This window comes from Armigeres subalbatus, chromosome 3 (assembly GCF_024139115.2).
Source record: "Armigeres subalbatus isolate Guangzhou_Male chromosome 3, GZ_Asu_2, whole genome shotgun sequence".
Classification (NCBI taxonomy): Eukaryota; Metazoa; Arthropoda; class Insecta; order Diptera; family Culicidae; genus Armigeres; species Armigeres subalbatus.
In genome coordinates this window covers 123,422,239-123,439,623 of record NC_085141.1, presented here as the reverse complement: position 1 = coordinate 123,439,623, position 17,385 = coordinate 123,422,239, and the positions used below count along the sequence as shown (strand labels likewise).

The 17,385-nt window shown below is 41.3% G+C and overlaps 1 protein-coding gene across 1 annotated transcript; it reads right to left on the bottom strand.

Annotated features, from left to right (window-relative positions):
* Positions 1 to 6,180: 6,180 nt before the first annotated feature.
* On the bottom strand, positions 6,181 to 9,518 carry LOC134221950 (uncharacterized). The gene is made up of 2 exons (XM_062701115.1): positions 7,808 to 9,518; positions 6,181 to 7,700 (listed from the first exon to the last, which is right to left on the bottom strand). Exons 1-2 carry the CDS (start codon positions 9,516 to 9,518, stop codon positions 6,181 to 6,183), a joined length of 3,231 nt encoding a protein of 1,076 aa, XP_062557099.1.
* Positions 9,519 to 17,385: the final 7,867 nt, after the last annotated feature.

Below are 17,385 nucleotides of genomic sequence, written 5' to 3'. Positions count from 1 at the left end.
CTAAAGTTTCAGTAACTTAGACTAAATGATAACAAAGTTCCAATCATTTAGTTTAAGTTACCGCAACTAGCGTTATAACTCCGTTACTAATGGAATTCAAACAACGAACCATAAGGCAGAGTTGCAGAAAAACCTTCGCACTAGAAGTCCACCATACAACACATTTTGAAATTCAGCTTCTGGAATGAGTTATTGACAAACTACTAAATGATCGAACGCGAATTACTAAATGATCGATAACATCCTTGCTTCCACCCTCAGAGGCAGTCAATCAAGAGTGGTTCACGCAAGAAGCTACAGTCAAACCATAATGAGTAGAAGTTGAAGGGACCATCGACTTATGGAAATATCGTGATGTGGAATAGAAAATCCTTGAAAAGCTGTTTGAAGGAACCATCATAGTAACAAAGATTTTTTTTGTTATGACATAATTTGCTTCCAAGGACTCATGAGTCGATATCGAGTCATAGAACATCGTCTTTTGGAGGTTTGACTATATACACAAATCCAAGTAATAAAGCATAAGAGAAAGTGAAATCCATCCAATCCGTGCCAGATACAGTCTGCCGGACACCATCCGAACTTCCGACACCTCTCGAATACAAAAAACGGCAATGACCTAGCCGTAAAACCTATGGCCTAGCCCTTTCAGCTGGTTCGCCAATTTCGGTTAAGGTGGGTACGTGACGGGAGTGCTCCAATATTTTACGCTGCTAACATGACCGACGAAAAAGCACATGTAGTAAAGCTGCCCTCCGGGGACGATGATTAGTGTCTGCTCCCGACCGACCGCAACTCAGAGAAACAGGATGTGGTCGGATTATGTAGTTCGGCTGTTCGCCAGTATCCACCATGGAACACGAATCCAAATTGTTGGATGAAATTTTAAAATTGTTGTGCGGAAAAAATCTGTAACATAATTCAATTATTTCACATAGCAAGCTATATAGGATATCGATTTTAAAATGTTTATCAAAACTTTAAAACATGATGGCCAAGAAAAAAATTGACTTATCGGGTTAAAAATTTGATTTACTTTTAGACTAGGAACACGAAAGTTGAATTATGTTGATTAAAAAACATGTTTTGTTACTTCCTGTACTTCACCACGTTGAAATACCATGATTTCTCACACACGTCCGTCTTCAGCAGATAGCAGATCGGCGGCTTCGTCAAGGCAAATTCCGATTATAGCCCACAGTGTATCCCACACCAACTCAGTCCCATGAGAGCTCCCACTTGTCGAGATCGCGTGTCTGGTTTGGATTTTATTTTGGAACGGTGCCAAAGCGATTAGCGAATTATATTTTCTTCCTTACCCAGTGGGGTGCAAGTCACAGGTGTAATATTTTACAGGTTCACATACTTCGGTCGTCCGCTGTCCGCGTCCGTCGTTCCGTACTGACTGTTATCATATCTGTTGGCACTGCAGATGCCTATTACGTGCGGCAAAAATCTTTTGGGGCTTCCAATAACATCGCCAATCCGCTTGAACAAGCTTTGGGGTAGGTGACTGAAATAAGTTTTACACGCACCCGTATTATGATCGGTGTTTGGATGATTTGATGAATAGAACGTGGTGTCGATATCCATCCTTCGTACCAGAACAAAACAATAATTGCTGACATATCAACTTAATCGATGATGTGATCCACAAAACATGTTATTCTGTGTGCGATTCTGCAGCGGTTAGTTTTGCCGAATGAGTGATGTGCTAACTACTAACAGTTTCGTTAGAGAACATCAAATTTCTTCGTTGGTCGCAATCAAATTCGCATATACCTTCCCAGATAAGGGGGCATCCAGAAATCACGTGGTCATATAGGAGGAGGGGTGGTATTGTCAATGACCACGATAAACTACAAGGGGAAGGGGGCTTTCTTCCACATGGTTTTTGTTTTGCATTTCATTCAAAAGGTCGTAACGAATTCGTTCAGTAGTATGTATTCCAAAAAAAAACACGCCATGAAATCAATAAACGGAGGTAGATTCTTAGGATAATATTAGTGCCAGTTATTTAGGACTATCTAAAGAAAAAAATTAAAATTTTCTGATTTTTTTTGAAAAGTTTACTTTTGTTATGTTATGAGGAAATGTTATACTTAAAAGAAATCAGCTATTAAAGAATCAGATACTTGGAAATCCGATACCAACAATACCAACAATTTTATGTTTTTTTCCAAGATGTTTAAGATTTTAAACCAATCAAACTTCAAAAACATTTGTGATATTATGTATGTTAATAATCGTTCTTGAGCAGTACAAATAACACGTAACTGGTTTTTAACTCTTCTCTAGCTCGCGGTAAACTTTTCAATAGGAATTGACCGCTCGAACTGTTTCTCAAGGCCGGCGCACTGCTGGGTTATCGGAAGGGCTTCGAGAACAACGTGCAGCTTATCGTCACCTTACTCAGTTTAGTTTAAAACTAGCTATTGGGGGTGGAAACTATGGTTTTAATTGGTTTTGAAGTGTGTGTTGCTATTATCGAAAAACTTTTGATTACGTACTGCTGCTGTTGGAATCGCGTTGCTGGTGTTCTCGCTGACGGTGGACGAGCGCTCGTCGAAGATCTTGTATCCGTTGGTTTGAACTCCAAAGGGGGGGGGTGGTGGTAATAGTCTGAAGGAAAAGCTGGTGGATCGGAGAGCTGATCGCCTTGGCTTGCCGGTGCGATCTGCTTCTTGCTGGCGTCTTCCCTCTTTGGCTTACATCAGCAAAGCCCAGGACTATACTGGAATTACTCTGCTGAGAGGGGTCGGGGTCCTCTCTAACGGTTAGGGCGAATTATAGCCGCACACGGTTAGAGCGTTTAGATGTCCTTTACGGCTTAGGTGTAATGGTCAACTAGGGACCACTAAGCCGATTGTGTGCTTCGTCAACCGTAGGTTGGCACACAAAATGGCGTTGTGCCGTGAGGTACCACAGAAGGTCCTGTGAGGGTAACGGGAAAACTTTCATCAATTGCAGTACTGAACGCAACTAGTCATTTGTTTTACGTTAGTTTTAAGTTAACTTAAGTCGAGTTGAACTATACTATGGACGTATCTGATTGAACTTAATCACACGCCCGTATTTCTGCCACTCACTTTATCACTAGGACACTTTGAAAAGTTACTTCTTTCGATCCGAAGCACACGAACGTCAGAACTAAAGTGAGGGATGGCAGATTCTCATTGTGCCTCAATCCCTCCCACGATGAAGTTTTTTCTTCATTACCACCCCCTTTTGTTTCAGGATTTGCGCGAGGCTGCATATCGTATTGTACCTCCTCCTCCTGTCCTCCTTGTACTCAAACTACTGTTATACAATTCAAATTTATAAAAACAATAACGCAACCAACAATAATTTTAGTTTTTAATTTATTAACATTACTAACCCAACACTAAAAAACCTTAGGAACGTGACAATAACAAACTACATTTAGCACAATTTAAAAACTCAAAATCACGTAATACTTGGTTACAAGTTACAGCAGCTTCATTATATATTCAGGGATGTAGAAAAGTTCAACAGGTTTGTGATGATTCAAACAAGGATTACCATCTACGGGGGTGGGGTGTGAACGAAAGACTATATATGTAGGAGCAGAGATTGGAACGGTTGACATTTCTTTTTATCATTCATACTTTGACTGCGTGCAAAGAAAGACAAAACCACCGCAGCCACGACCAAGCAGATGACAGTCAACACATGATTTTATTATTTTCTTAATTAATGTTTTTGCCTTTCTCGTTGTTGTACCGAAAGGCTATATGATTGCTTCAAAAAAGAATTTTTGATAGAAGGCCCGGAGACCCATAGTGTTATATACCGATCAACTCAGCTCGACGAACTGAGGTGATGTCTGTATGTGTGTATGTATATATGTGTGTGTGTATGTGTGTATGTGTGTATGTGTACAAATTTTGTAGACACACTTTTTGGAACTTAGCATTATCCGATTTACTCGCAACAAATTGCATTCGACGGGAAATGCGGTCCCATTGTTTGCTATTGAAAATTATTTCGATCGGACATTCCATTTCGGAATTATTGAAAAATCATTGTTTTTTCCCAAGGGTCCCAAGGGTGAAAAAAAATTCAAAACCGAAAAATTTTTTTTTTTTTTCGGATATGGTGGCAATGCATTTTAACTAATGCAAAAACATGCAAAATTATCGAAAAAATGTGATCTATTCTCCATAATGCACGAGAAAGGCATCATCACTGCTAGGTGGATTAATCTGTTTTTTTTTTATTTTTAACAAATTTCATTTGCTAATTATCTAATACATGCATTCATCTTTTAGACTAGGTGTTCCGTGTTTTCTAAACACTATCATCCCTATTTGCTATGTTACATTTTTAGTTATTATTAATACATTTCAATTGCCTCTGGCAGTTAGGAATTTTCCTCTGGTTGAATTGAACCATGTAGGAATTACAATGTTTTCAACTTAAACTAAGCTTATCTTATATATACTAAGGGTACAAGGAGCTAATCGTTGCAATAGATATCAGAGTACAGTGTTTTCTAAGGTACCGCCATCGGTGGTGACAATGGGTTTAGAGGGTGAGAAAGGGTCATCGCTCTCCAGCCCTCTGGAGGTCATAGAGCAAAATCGTGAAACACGTGAAACAGTGACCCTTTTTCACCCCTATTGGACCCATTGTCACCCCCGACGACGGTAGTTTTTTTTTCAGAAATAGTATCAAGCTGCAATTCGTTGGTAAATATTTTTCCTATCTTCGGAATCAAACTCCTGTCCTTATATACCTTCTTCAAACATATAAGGCAATGGTGGATGTTAATCCTTGTAAACATAAATAATGCGTTTGCCCGGAAGGAGGCAATGGTGAATGTGATTCTTTTTTTTTTTTTAAAGAATGCATCTGCTCGGAATAATGCAATGGTAAATGTGTCCCTTCTTCAGTGGGTGTTTCACCAGATGTTGAATTTTATTATTCGTTCTTTAACATATAATTGGTCCATATCAATCATTTATTATACCTGGCAAACGGGCTACTTGCTACTTGTAAATGAATTATCTCCTCTTCTTGCTTTATTGCGGACAGAATTTCTGTCTCGAAAGGCCTTATACCGGATAGACGAGTTTATTTGAAGAAGGCATTATCTCTTCCATTCTCATCACACTGTGAGAGCCACTTATACTTCGGACAACTAATGCCATTTGATGGTTCACTATATGAGGTTATCGACACATTACCCAATAGGGCACTGCACGGACTGCTTTGTCTCTTTCTTGCTGCAAAGAAATTAGAAAACAACAAGGCCAGTAAACGTCAAAATTTATGAAGAACAAAAGAGAAAGAGATATTTCCGTGCAGTGCCCTATTGCTTGCCCAATTGCTTTTGTCGATTAGCACAGCGGATAAGAACTAGATTTATTTCCGAATTCTTCACTTCTCCCAACTTAAATCACTGAATAGTCCAATTTATTATAGTTTATGTATAACTACACTAGTAGGTTAGGTTCTATTGTTCTAACTGTATTTCAACACTTTTTTTACACAACTAATCCAATAACTTTAATCCACTTTTCATTTAATAACTACAAATATTTAATAACTACAAATTCAACTTTAACTGCTAATTCAAATTCTACACTTGCTGTCCAAATTTTTCTGTTGCAACGCCTTTTTGATGGTGATTTCAACTCCACCTGTTGGTTGATTCCATGACGATAAAAGAAGCCAAGTCCATGCTCCTTTTATAGCTGTCACTTTACTGTGGTTGACGAAGACGGATGTCAAAGAACGCAAGTTGTCGCATACATGGCTGAATCGGTAGTCGATGAACGAGGGAACAGCTAGTGATGTGCGATGATATACTTCATGCATAGATGTCGCTTCTCGCATATGCGAACATCCTGGCCCCTTCGAAGATCGAGTTCTGACTGGTGCTTCGTCTTTGGCGATGATTTACAGATGCGATTCGGTTTATTGTCGATGAAACCCGTGTTGTCAATTGATGTTTGTGTTCTGGAACCAATTTATAAGACCCGGTAGCGGGTTTCAACGAAGTTAAATGCAAAGGACAGGTACTTACCTGATCCTTTGATAAAAGGACCTTTTATTTTATTTATTTTTAGGAGCGCCTTGCTGGAAATTGTGGAATTGTGCATACAGGAATCAACTACGTAGGAAGCAGCTGGAGTAGTGTTCCAATTGTTTTTGTTATGGTTGCGGTTCATCGTTTGCATCTACTGGTGGACTAATAGGAAGAAGGCTGATTTTCGAAACTGGTCTTGTATATATTCCGGCAGGTGTTTTTACGGTAACGACTCTTGTGACTCCATCTACTCCTGGCAGTATTTCGAGGACTCGAGCAGTAGGCCATTGATAAGGCGGGGCGTTGTCCTCCTTAAGCAGCACAAGTTGGTTCCGATGAATGGCTACCGGAGGTTTGATCCATTTCGTGCGAGTTTGAAGGGTGCAAAGGTATTCAATATGCCAGCGCCGCCAAATTTGCTGTAGGAGTTTTTGTATTTGTTGGTGAGCCTTCAAGCGATTTAATGGAATGTTGGTGACATCGACATCTGGAACGGACTTCAACGATGTTCCAGTAAGGAAATGTCCAGGGCTGAGAGGTTCGAAGTCCAGAGGATCGTCGCTCAAAGGAACTAATGGTCGCGAGTTTAGGCAACATTCGATCTGTGCTAAAAGTGTTTGCATATCCTCCATCGATAGAGTGTGATTCCCTAAAACTCTGAAAAAGTGCTTTTGAGCAGACTGTATCGCTGCTTCCCACAGTCCTCCAAAATGTGAGGCCTTGGGAGGGTTGAAACGCCATCGTATTCCCTTAGCAGCACATTCTTCCGCAATCGATTGTTGGTGCTGATCGCTCCGGACGATTCGACGTAGTTCGTTTGCTGCACCAACAAAGTTCTTGCCGTTATCGCTGAAAATTTCAGCACACAGCCCACGTCGGGCTACAAAACGACGGAGTGCCCGAATAAATTTACTAGTGCTTAAATCCCTCACCAGCTCGAGATGCACAGCCTTTGTTGCGAAGCAGACGAAGACTGCCACGTATGCCTTTCCCGGTTCTGCTCTACGATGAATTGGTTTTAACAATATTGGACCCCAATAGTCGACTCCTGTGATGGTGAACGGACGAGCGGCGGTGATTCTTTCCTTTGGAAGCTCAGACATGAATTGCTGAACAAGTTTTGGTCTCATTTTGGCGCATGCAATGCAGTTTTGAACGATCTTTCGAGCCAGACTTCTGGCCCCAGTAATCCAATAACGCAAACGAAGGATATTGAGTAGCATTTGCGGTGCAGCATGAAGATTTGTTTCGTGTAGGTGCCGTACGAGAAGATTTGAAAAGGCGTGGGCGGATGGTAGTAAGATTTGGTGTTTACTGTCATAGGGTTGTTGCGCGTTTTTTAGTCTACCACCTATTCGAATTATCTTGTCGACCGAAATGAATGGGTGAAACCAGCGAATACGGGATTTCAGGCCAACTGGTTGGGACCGTTCCAACTGGTTCCATTCGGCGGTGAATGATTGTTGCTGCACCAATCGTATCAGGTTCATTTCCGCTGCCTGTTGTTCTTCTGCAGTGATGACTGTTCTGGATGGTCTCGATCTTCCCTGACAATGATTAATGAAACGTCGACAGTAAGCCACCACCCGTAGCATTTTATGGTAACTTGAAAACTTGGTGGCTAAATCATCAATGAACGATGGTTCTGTGACGGCGGAAAGTGCGATGGTAGACGGTTTTCTTGCCTCGAGGATGCTATCGGCAGAGTTAATTGCTTGCTGAATAGGCCAGTATTTCTTTTGTAGTACTAACCAGTGTGGGCCCCTCCACCAAAGCTCGTCGTGGAGTAGATTCTCAGCAGACAAACCACGAGATATATGGTCAGCAGGATTTTGTTGTCCCGAAACATGGGTCCAAGTACATTTTTTGTGGCAAGTTGTATTTTCGCAACGAAAGTGTTCCAGGTTGACGGAGTAGAGTTAAGCCAGCAAATAACGATCGTCGAGTCCACCCAGAAGTAGGTATCTGTAGGGATCTGCAGTGAGCTGGTTACCTTCTCGTACAGTTCCGCGGAAAGGAGCGCGCCACAAAGTTCGAGACGCGGGATGCTCTGTTGCTTCAACGGGGCAACTTTTGATTTTGTCGTAAGAAGTGCGGTTTTAGTTTCTCCGTTTGAATTCGATGAACGGATATAGCAACAAGTACCATAGGCATTCTCAGATGCGTCAGAAAAAAAGTGGAGCTGAATGGATGAAGGATTCGAACAAAGGATGTATCGTTCTATGCGGAGATCATTTAGGTATGGCAACTGAGACATATAATTGAACCATCGTTCTTTGTAGGTAGGCGGAAGTTCCTGGTCCCATCCCCATATGTTTCCATCGTTAGCCTTCAATGTCCATAGAGCCTGCATAAACAACTTGGCCGTTGTTATAACGGGTCCGACTAGGCCAAGTGGATCAAAAATACGAGCAATTTGGGACAGTGCAATCCTCTTCGTGAGCTGAGTGTCGTTACTCGAAGGTAGGTCGATCTTGTAACGAAGTTGGTCGGTTGCTGGTTCCCAATGTAGCCCAAGACTTTTGATGCATTCGTCACGATCGAGATCTACTGATGTCTTTAACGCTCGGTGCTCTGAGGGCACGCCTTCTAGGACTTCCTCCACGTTTGAAGCCCATTTACGTAGCTCAAAGCCTCCCGCAGAGAGTAAAGAGTCTAGTTGGTTACGAAGTCTGATAGCCTCTTCCACAGTCTTACTTCCGGAGAACAGGTCGTCCACGTAAAAGTCCTTGCGTAGAACGTCGGCGGCCTCTGAAAAGCGGTGTTGTTCGTCATCGGCAAGCTGACGGAGTACCCTTGTGGCCAGAAAGGGTGCACTAGCAGTGCCATATGTCACGGTCTTCAACTCATACGTGTTTAAAGTTGCGTCTGGAGACGATCGCCAAACGATTCGTTGAAGTGGTGTGTCTCTTTCATCAATCCGTATTTGGCGAAACATTTGCTTTATGTCGGCGATGAGCATAATGGCGTGGGTTCTGGAGCGCATGATGATTGAGCGGAGCTCTTCTTGGACGATTGGGCCAACCATGAGAGCGTCATTCAAGGATGATCCCTTCGTGGTTCTACAGGATGCGTCAAACACGACACGAAGTTTTGTTGTCGTGCTGTCTTCTCGAAGAACGGCGTGATGAGGCAGATGATAACAGGGAGATGGTGGGTTTTCATAATCGCGAACTAGTTTCATATGGCCTAATTCTTCATATTCTTGCATAAAATTTCGGTAGTGACCGCCCAGCTCTGGATTGCTAGTGAGACGACCTTCGACGAGATGCAGACGACGAATGGCTGAGCGGCGGTTATCACCGAGGTGCAGTAAAGCGTTTTGTTTCAGCGGAAGGCGAACGATATAACGTCCCTCAGGAGAGCGAGAAACTGTTTTGCGGAAATGAGCCTCACAGGCTGCTTCTTCAACGGAAAAGAATGAAACATCCTTGTTTTCCTCAATGATCCAAAACTTTTCCATGAGTTGATGAAGATCTGCTACTGTAGCGACGTTAGCTGTGATCGATTGTGTCGGTAGAAGGTTGGCAGTTGCTCCAGATACGATCCAACCGAGAACTGAGTTGACGAGATTCGGAAGAGATTCGCCGAGTTGAATCCGACCGGACACCCCGAAGAGGTCGAAGAAAATGTCCGCCCGAGAACGAGTTGAACTGGTCTTGTATTATAGAATGATGGATCTGCTAGCTTGATTCCATGAGGAATTTCCCAGGACGATACGTCAATGGATATCGATGGTAGATTTACTGTTACTTTCGGGAGTACCAAGAACTCCACGGCGGTCGAAAAATTACCAAAACGAGATCGAACGGTTGATTTTAGTTTTGAGCGAGCGTTGGTTGAGGACTGACCGATACCAGCAATTGGAATGTTGATTTTAGTGCGCTTAGCATTTAGCTGTTGAGCGAGCGATTCAGTCATGAACGAGCATTCACTGCCGGAATCTAGTAGCGCCCTAGCGACATGTTCGACACCATTGTCATCGATGATAATGACTACCGCGGTAGCCAGTAAGACGCTTTTCCTTTGCACGCCAGAAGAAGTGCAGCTAACGTGTTCAGGTATGGCAGCGGTGGAGTTTCTTGGGATTTCTTCTACGACAGGGACAGAAGCAATATTCGGTGTACTAGATTCTTCAGTCCTGGAGTTCACAGAGACTGACTTTCCACCATGACAGAGCTGGGTATGGTGGCGACCTTTACACTTGCGGCATGTGCTTGACGACGGGCATTCACGTACTTGGTGACCTTTCCTGAGACAATTTCGGCACAATTGGTGGCGTCGAACATCCTTCTCCTTATCTTTAACTGTCATTTTTGAGAAAACGGGACACAGGTACAATGGATGATAGTCAGAGCAGACGAGACATTTCCGGTAATTCGGTTGACTGGCTCCGTGGCTGGCGATGGGACGGGAGGCAGGTCTTTTTGTCGATCTTTGGTACACAGTATCGATCGATTTGTGAATTGTCTGTAACACCGTGACTCTTCTTTGAATGAAGTTCGTGAGATCGTTGAATGTTACATTCCCCTTCGATGACGAATATTCCTCCCAATCCCGCCTCGTAGTCGGGTCGAGCCTGTTGCTCAGCATTCTGATCAAGAGTATGTCCCAGCATTCAGTTCTCTCTCCCAACTGTTTAAGTACTCGGACGTTCGCTTCGAATTTCTCGACAAGACTATGTAATTCACACGCTGATTCTCTTTTCAGTGACGTGAATTCGAAAAGCGAGTCTACGTAAGACTGCTTTAGTCGGACAGGGTTCTGATAGTGATCAACCAACAAATTCCAGGCCACTTGGTAATTATTGGCACTGAGGACGATTGTCTGGATGAGCTTAAGGGCGTCTCCAGATAGGGAAGACCGCAAGTAGTAGAATTTTGAATGCTTGAGAGTTCATGTGACGAGTGAACGAGAGAGACGAAGAGGTCATGGAAGTTTAACCAGCTATCGATGTGACCAGAGAATACGGGCAGTTTTACGTCGGGTAGCCGTACTGACGACGACGGAGGAAGTTGCGTTGTTGCCTGAGAAGCAGGTGCGGGGCTAGGGACAGCAGAGGTGAACCCTTTGACTTGGAAATAACTAGATTCGAAATCTGTTCGGATCTTGAGGTTCTGGTCCAATCCATCTTCGTCCAGCGATTCAAGCTCCATTTGAGTTGCGTTGACGTCCTTCCAGAGTGCCACAAGATGTTCCAAGCGTACCGAGACTTGGACAGCATCTCGTTCTTCCTGGTATTCGTCTACGAACGTTTTGATGAGTCTGAACGACGTCAAAAGGCTCTTCAGGCGCGTCTTGAGGCCCTTGATGCGTCGTTCCGTGGACATGATGGGATTAGACGGAGATAAAGGATCGATCGAATCTTGAAAAGGCAATATATGTGCCTTGTATTATATAATGCTCCAAACGGCTAACCTCCAGGATACGTGGCTGAGTTTGGTGAAGATGCCTGGCTGGCAGACTAGCGGAATTCACGAAGGAGTCTGTAAGGCAGAAGACCGCGTAGCTCAAACGGGACAGGTTAGAGTTGTTGGAGTGATAATTACCTTGAAAAGGCAATATATGTGCCTTGAATTATATAAGTAACTCCAAACAGCTATTCTCCTGGACACGTGGCTGGGTTTGGCGAAGATTCCTAGCTGGCGGACTAGCGGAGTTCACGCTATCCGGTTCGAAGGACCAATGTCGATTAGCACAGCGGATAAGAACTAGATTTATTTCCGAATTCTTCACTTCTCCCAACTTAAATCACTGAATAGTCCAATTTATTATAGTTTATGTATAACTACACTAGTAGGTTAGGTTCTATTGTTCTAACTGTATTTCAACACTTTTTTACACAACTAATCCAATAACTTTAATCCACTTTTCATTTAATAACTACAAATATTTAATAACTACAAATTCAACTTTAACTGCTAATTCAAATTCTACACTTGCTGTCCAAATTTTTCTGTTGCAACGCCTTTTTGATGGTGATTTCAACTCCACCTGTTGGTTGATTCCATGACGATAAAAGAAGCCAAGTCCATGCTGCAGAGGTTCCTTTTATAGCTGTCACTTTACTGTGGTTGACGAAGACGGATGTCAAAGAACGCAAGTTGTCGCATACATGGCTGAATCGGTAGTCGATGAACGAGGGAACAGCTAGTGATGTGCGATGATATACTTCATGCATAGATGTCGCTTCTCGCATATGCGAACAGCTTTAATAGGGCACTGCACGGAAGAATCTCTTTCTCTTTCGTTCTTCATGAAATTTGACGTTTACTGGCCTTGTTGTTTTCAGATTTCTTTGCAGCGAAAAAGAGACAAAGCAGTCCGTGCAGTGCCCTATAGCCAATAATGTGACTGTCAGTTGTGGTTTGCATTGGGCCTACTGTGACGGTTTCAAAGTTTGTTTTATATAGCAAACGACAAGTGCTGTTTCACTGCCACACACCCTCAATGTTGTTTTACCAATGTGTTCCCATTGCTAATAGGCCCCAGCAAGGAACTGAATGAGAATGGAAATTTGTTGCTTCAACGACCCTGTGATTCCATGCCATCCATATGTTTTTAGAATATTACAAATTACAAGAAATTTAAATGGTCAATTACATCAAATTAGATTATTTTTACGTTAATTATGTGATACTGGGTTCACTCAAACGGGTCTGCAACGTTAGGCATAAGGACGTTAGACATAGGCACGTTAGACATAACGAACGATAGGCATAATGGACGTTTGGCATAATTCTGCCTTCTTTAAGTCATAGGCTGTTCTTTGGGTAATTTTATGCCTAACGTCCATTATGCCTAACGAGGTATACTTCCGTGAATCGCATATTTGTCTCATATGAATAGGAAACCCAGCAAAGATGGGACAGATTAGAGGCCTTGATAAGAGAAACGCGGATAGAAAATGTAACTCTGCCAACACTGCAGCCAATCTTCTTCAATAAAGAACAACACATGACAAGGAAGAAATGATTTTTCCAGGTAAAATTTTACATACCGCTTTGCAATGTGTTCACAACATATCACAATAGAATACAATAAACGAAGCAATTGCATTTCATAATCTGTCATTGATTTGCATATATTATTGATAACAAGAAAAATGCTTTCAAAATTTGTTTATTCATAAATGGTATTAAATCGAATTTAACCGTTTTCAGTATTTGAGCCGATGTTTTGGCTGCTTGACAGGTCTCTTGCTCGATTGGCTGCTGTTTTTTGACGGTTCGATTGGCGGCACATGCCAATTCGCGTTTTTCTTATCAAGGCCTCTAGGACAGATATGCTATTCACGGCAGTATACCCCACCGAACAACACTTCAGTGAAACGGTTACAGCATTATCTCAAAGTATCATTAATATTTCAAATAATGAGTCCCATCGAAGGGAAGTGGTCAGGGAATCAATATTCGGGCAACGCCTAACAATATACTCTTTGTCATCAACAGAGTTTGTTACTGACAAACGCATCTAGCGACAAACCTTTATCCGAACCCGAACACAATATGACAAGAATCATTTGCCTTGCATGTTCTTATATTTCCGAAAATACGATGCTAATTTTGTAATCATTGTTCGATTCTCGAATATTTCCATAAAAGCAGAAACTATGATAGCGTAAAACCGAAAATTGCTCTTGAAGTAATGCAAAATAATGGGTTGAAAAGTTAGCAACAAGATTGTCTTCTTTTTTGTTGCTGACAAAATTGTTCGGATCTTTGTCATTATTATCTCCGACAAAAACAAAGCTTTGTCGTTGGTTCGCTTTTGTCGCTTGTTTCGCACGCGCATTCCAGAAAAATTGATTCCCTGCCTCCAATACATTTTCCAAATCAATATCTTCCACATAACGTACATATTCACATATGAGTTTTTATAACATTGTAAATTAACGTCCAATTCGGGTGGTTTAATCCCCGGAAATAGGCAATTAACTTTGATTGAACCGAAATAATCAGCATTCGAACGGGTATTGAACTTTGTAAAAGCAGGTGAATTACAAAAAAAAAATGGCAAAAAGGGGGAAAAATGTGCCATCTTTGTGACTTTGTGATCAAAATTATTTACAACAAGAAGGAGAAAATGTCCCTAGTAACACAGTTCTGATCGATTTGGTTACAACTCTAATATCATTCGATTTGGTCGTGTAGGGGAAGGGGGGGCAATATGCCCTAGCTAAGCAAACACTGCTCTATTGTCTTATTTGTAACGCTATTCATGGGTATTTTTACATTATGCATCAGTTAAACAAGATAGCTAGTTGATGCCATTCAAAAATTGTCAAAAATCTCAATCATATTGATAATATTCACATTTCAAAAAGGGGTGATATTCTGTTGCCGGAAAACTCATGAAGCAAAACACCATTTAGCTGGCGGCTCTAGGGAACAAAGTACCACGCGTCGGCGAATCAGCATTCTAGTATGGATAGTCCGTGGAGACGCAAGTACTTTGTAGGTTATTGCCACTAGGGCGTTTTGCCTCGCCAAAATGTTAGATGTTTCTTCAAAATGTGGAAATTTTCGGTTTTTCCGACCTTCCCATGCACTATTTTGAAACTTTTTTCGCCTATCCTACATAATTTTAGATCTAGTTTTGTTACGGACATCTTAATGACGGTAAATATGAGGGAAACCACAAAAGGCGTTTTGCATCGGGGGGGCGTTTTGGGGCCTCTTCCCTATCGTTGTCACAGAAACTCGTCTCTATAATAAGTGTGCTACCCGCACTCGAGCTTAAAACTCAAAGCTGAACAAACACTTACATCTTGATGATTCTAGTTTTCGCGAACAAATATCACTATAGGCATTTAGTTGTTCAATTCACACAACTAGTACTACGCAGTTCTACAGGCGTGGAAAATTACACTATTCTGGGCGTACATGGATCGTTTTGCACTAAATGCAGTTATGCAGTTTCTATCGCATTATGTCAATTTCTATAGTATGAATCATATCACAAGTGACATCATGCAATAGAAATCACATACTTTCAGGCGAAAATGTAGTTTAAATTTATGCTTTTTTTGGCATTCCCTTTATGTATATTACTTTTGTGTAAAGTTTATTTTAGTAATCAACATTCATAATAAAAGAACTCCAATCGATATTCGATCTATTTGGAAAGTTTGAGCCTCAAATTCATGATAGTGTACATCTACGATTTAGAATTGACATTGGAACTTCCGAAACATCTAATGATTTGATAATTTTCCTACATAGCACATGAAGCTTTTACACTTGATCTTTTGCATATTTTCGAAATACCTTATTGTCAGTAGAGCACGACGGAGTGCAGCTTCCTGGAAGCATCTTGTTTGTTTGTTTGCCTTTGCCTTTCTCGTAATGATGCCCGAAAGTTTTCCGCGTTTAACTTTTCCACCAAGACAACCCGGTAGGGGAGAACGGTCCAAAATGCACCCTTAAACTTTTTCGATATTTCGCCCATGTAGACAAAAAATACCCAATCATTTAAACGTATAGGTGCAAAATTCACAAAACCAGCTACATTTCACAATGATCTCCTATTCAAAACAATAAGGTTTTCACTTTCCAATGCATTTAAAAAATGTTTTAAAAATAGGCCTGGGGCAAAACGCCCGAATGGTGATCTAAAATGACTCAATTGCATGCAAAATGATGGTAAACGCATGGTTGTTTGTTTTTTCTTATTGGATTGAACTACAATCTTACGGATGTGGTGGAAGAATAGCAAATCGTTAAATTTGAGGAAGGGATTTTGCTATTTTTTTTCAAAGGAGCTCAATGATGGATAGCTAATTATGAATTGTAATGGAAATATTCGTTCATAAGTGTACTACAACAGATTATATGAGTGATTTTATGAGTGAGGCCATTTTGCCCCAGGGGTGCATTTTGGACCGTTCTCCCCTACTGATTCGTAGAAGTGCAACAGAATTACTAAGGGCCGTAGGGAACCTAGATGAAAGTAAGTTGAGATTAATTGTGGAAAAACTAATGAATCAGGAAAAATCCGCTGGGAAAACTCCTCATCTAGTGTTATTTAGGAATGTGGCATGTACCTAGGGTAAATCCGGGTGTGATGCCGCATTTTAGAGATCTGGTAGAACAGACTTGATTTATTGGCGCAAAAAATCCAAAATAACTGGGAAAGGCAAATTTTGGGTATAATTAGGTGTTTTGTGACTATGTGAATTATTATTTGATTTTCACAATCCAGGGATGCCTGAAATAGAAATTTAGTTGATTAATTATTTTAGAGCGTCTTAGGGGAAAAGCTACAAGTCTTTTAACCTTAGAAATTTAATGTAATTTTACGATTTGTTCATGGAAACGACCATAGCCGAAGATATTCCGGCTTTTTCGAAGGTAGGTTCGGAACCGTAATTTTTTTGGTGGATATCACGATAAGTTGTGATTAAAAAGAGAATAATATTATTAACACAAATATATTGATTGGATCCATATGTTGAAATTCGAAATCGGACTAGAATCCAGTGCGATATGGCTATTTGTTTAGAATCGGTGCCGATCGATAGTTTTAAAAGGTTCGAGGCCTCAACTTCATTTAAATCAAGCTTTTTCACTGATCTTCCATTATGATAACATTCCAGAAGTCTTCTGATACGTCAAGAATGACAAACCAATCAAAATGACGAATCCTAAAGCTGTTTGGGTGCCCCGGGAAACCTGTAGAAGGGGACAATTCAGTTTTGGCACCAAAGCTTGTCATTCGGCGGCTCGTTTATCATGGTTTTCGATCAGGAAGCGAGGTATGAGTATACAATTCTCTCGAACCGTTGAAAGTTTTCGTCAAGATTCGTAACCGTTTCTGTGATATCGAGAGTGGAAGCATTTCCCGTTTCTAGTCCAATCTCACCGCGAACGACGGTAACACTTAATCAACAAATTGACGCCACAATGCACGCTCCACGATATGAGTTCAGTTCTGGTTATTACTGTCCATCTGCAAGGTATCACTAAGGTCTAATTGTGCCATGTCATCAGGGTGCATTTAATTGACAAGGACAAAAATCCACCCAATTTATTTTAATTTATATTTCGTTTCCTCATCATTCATACAGAGATTCACTCGAATTTGTGGCGTTTATTTGGCCAGTAAATCCCAACCTACCTTGTGCCTACCCTCATAAAAAACGAACATATAATAGAAAATAAACGAAAGTAATCTGACACGCTCACACCAGATTGTTTTACGCCTTCATCCTTCACATCCTGTGCTGAGGTCCATCCTTTTCCAAGGCCGCACGTTCCTACACGTGTGTTTATCAGTTATGATATGACAAATATTTATTTTTGGAGACATTTCACCCACTATTTTTAAAT

Excerpts from the sequence above, each read along its gene's own strand:
- LOC134221950 (XM_062701115.1), bottom strand. The coding sequence starts at position 9,518 with ATGGAAAAGTTTTGGATCATTGAGGAAAACAAGGATGTTTCATTCTTT. Across the intron at positions 7,701-7,807 it reads TGGTGGAGGGGCCCACACTG|AACCATCGTTCATTGATGAT; the intron begins GTTAGTACTACA and ends CCGCCGTCACAG.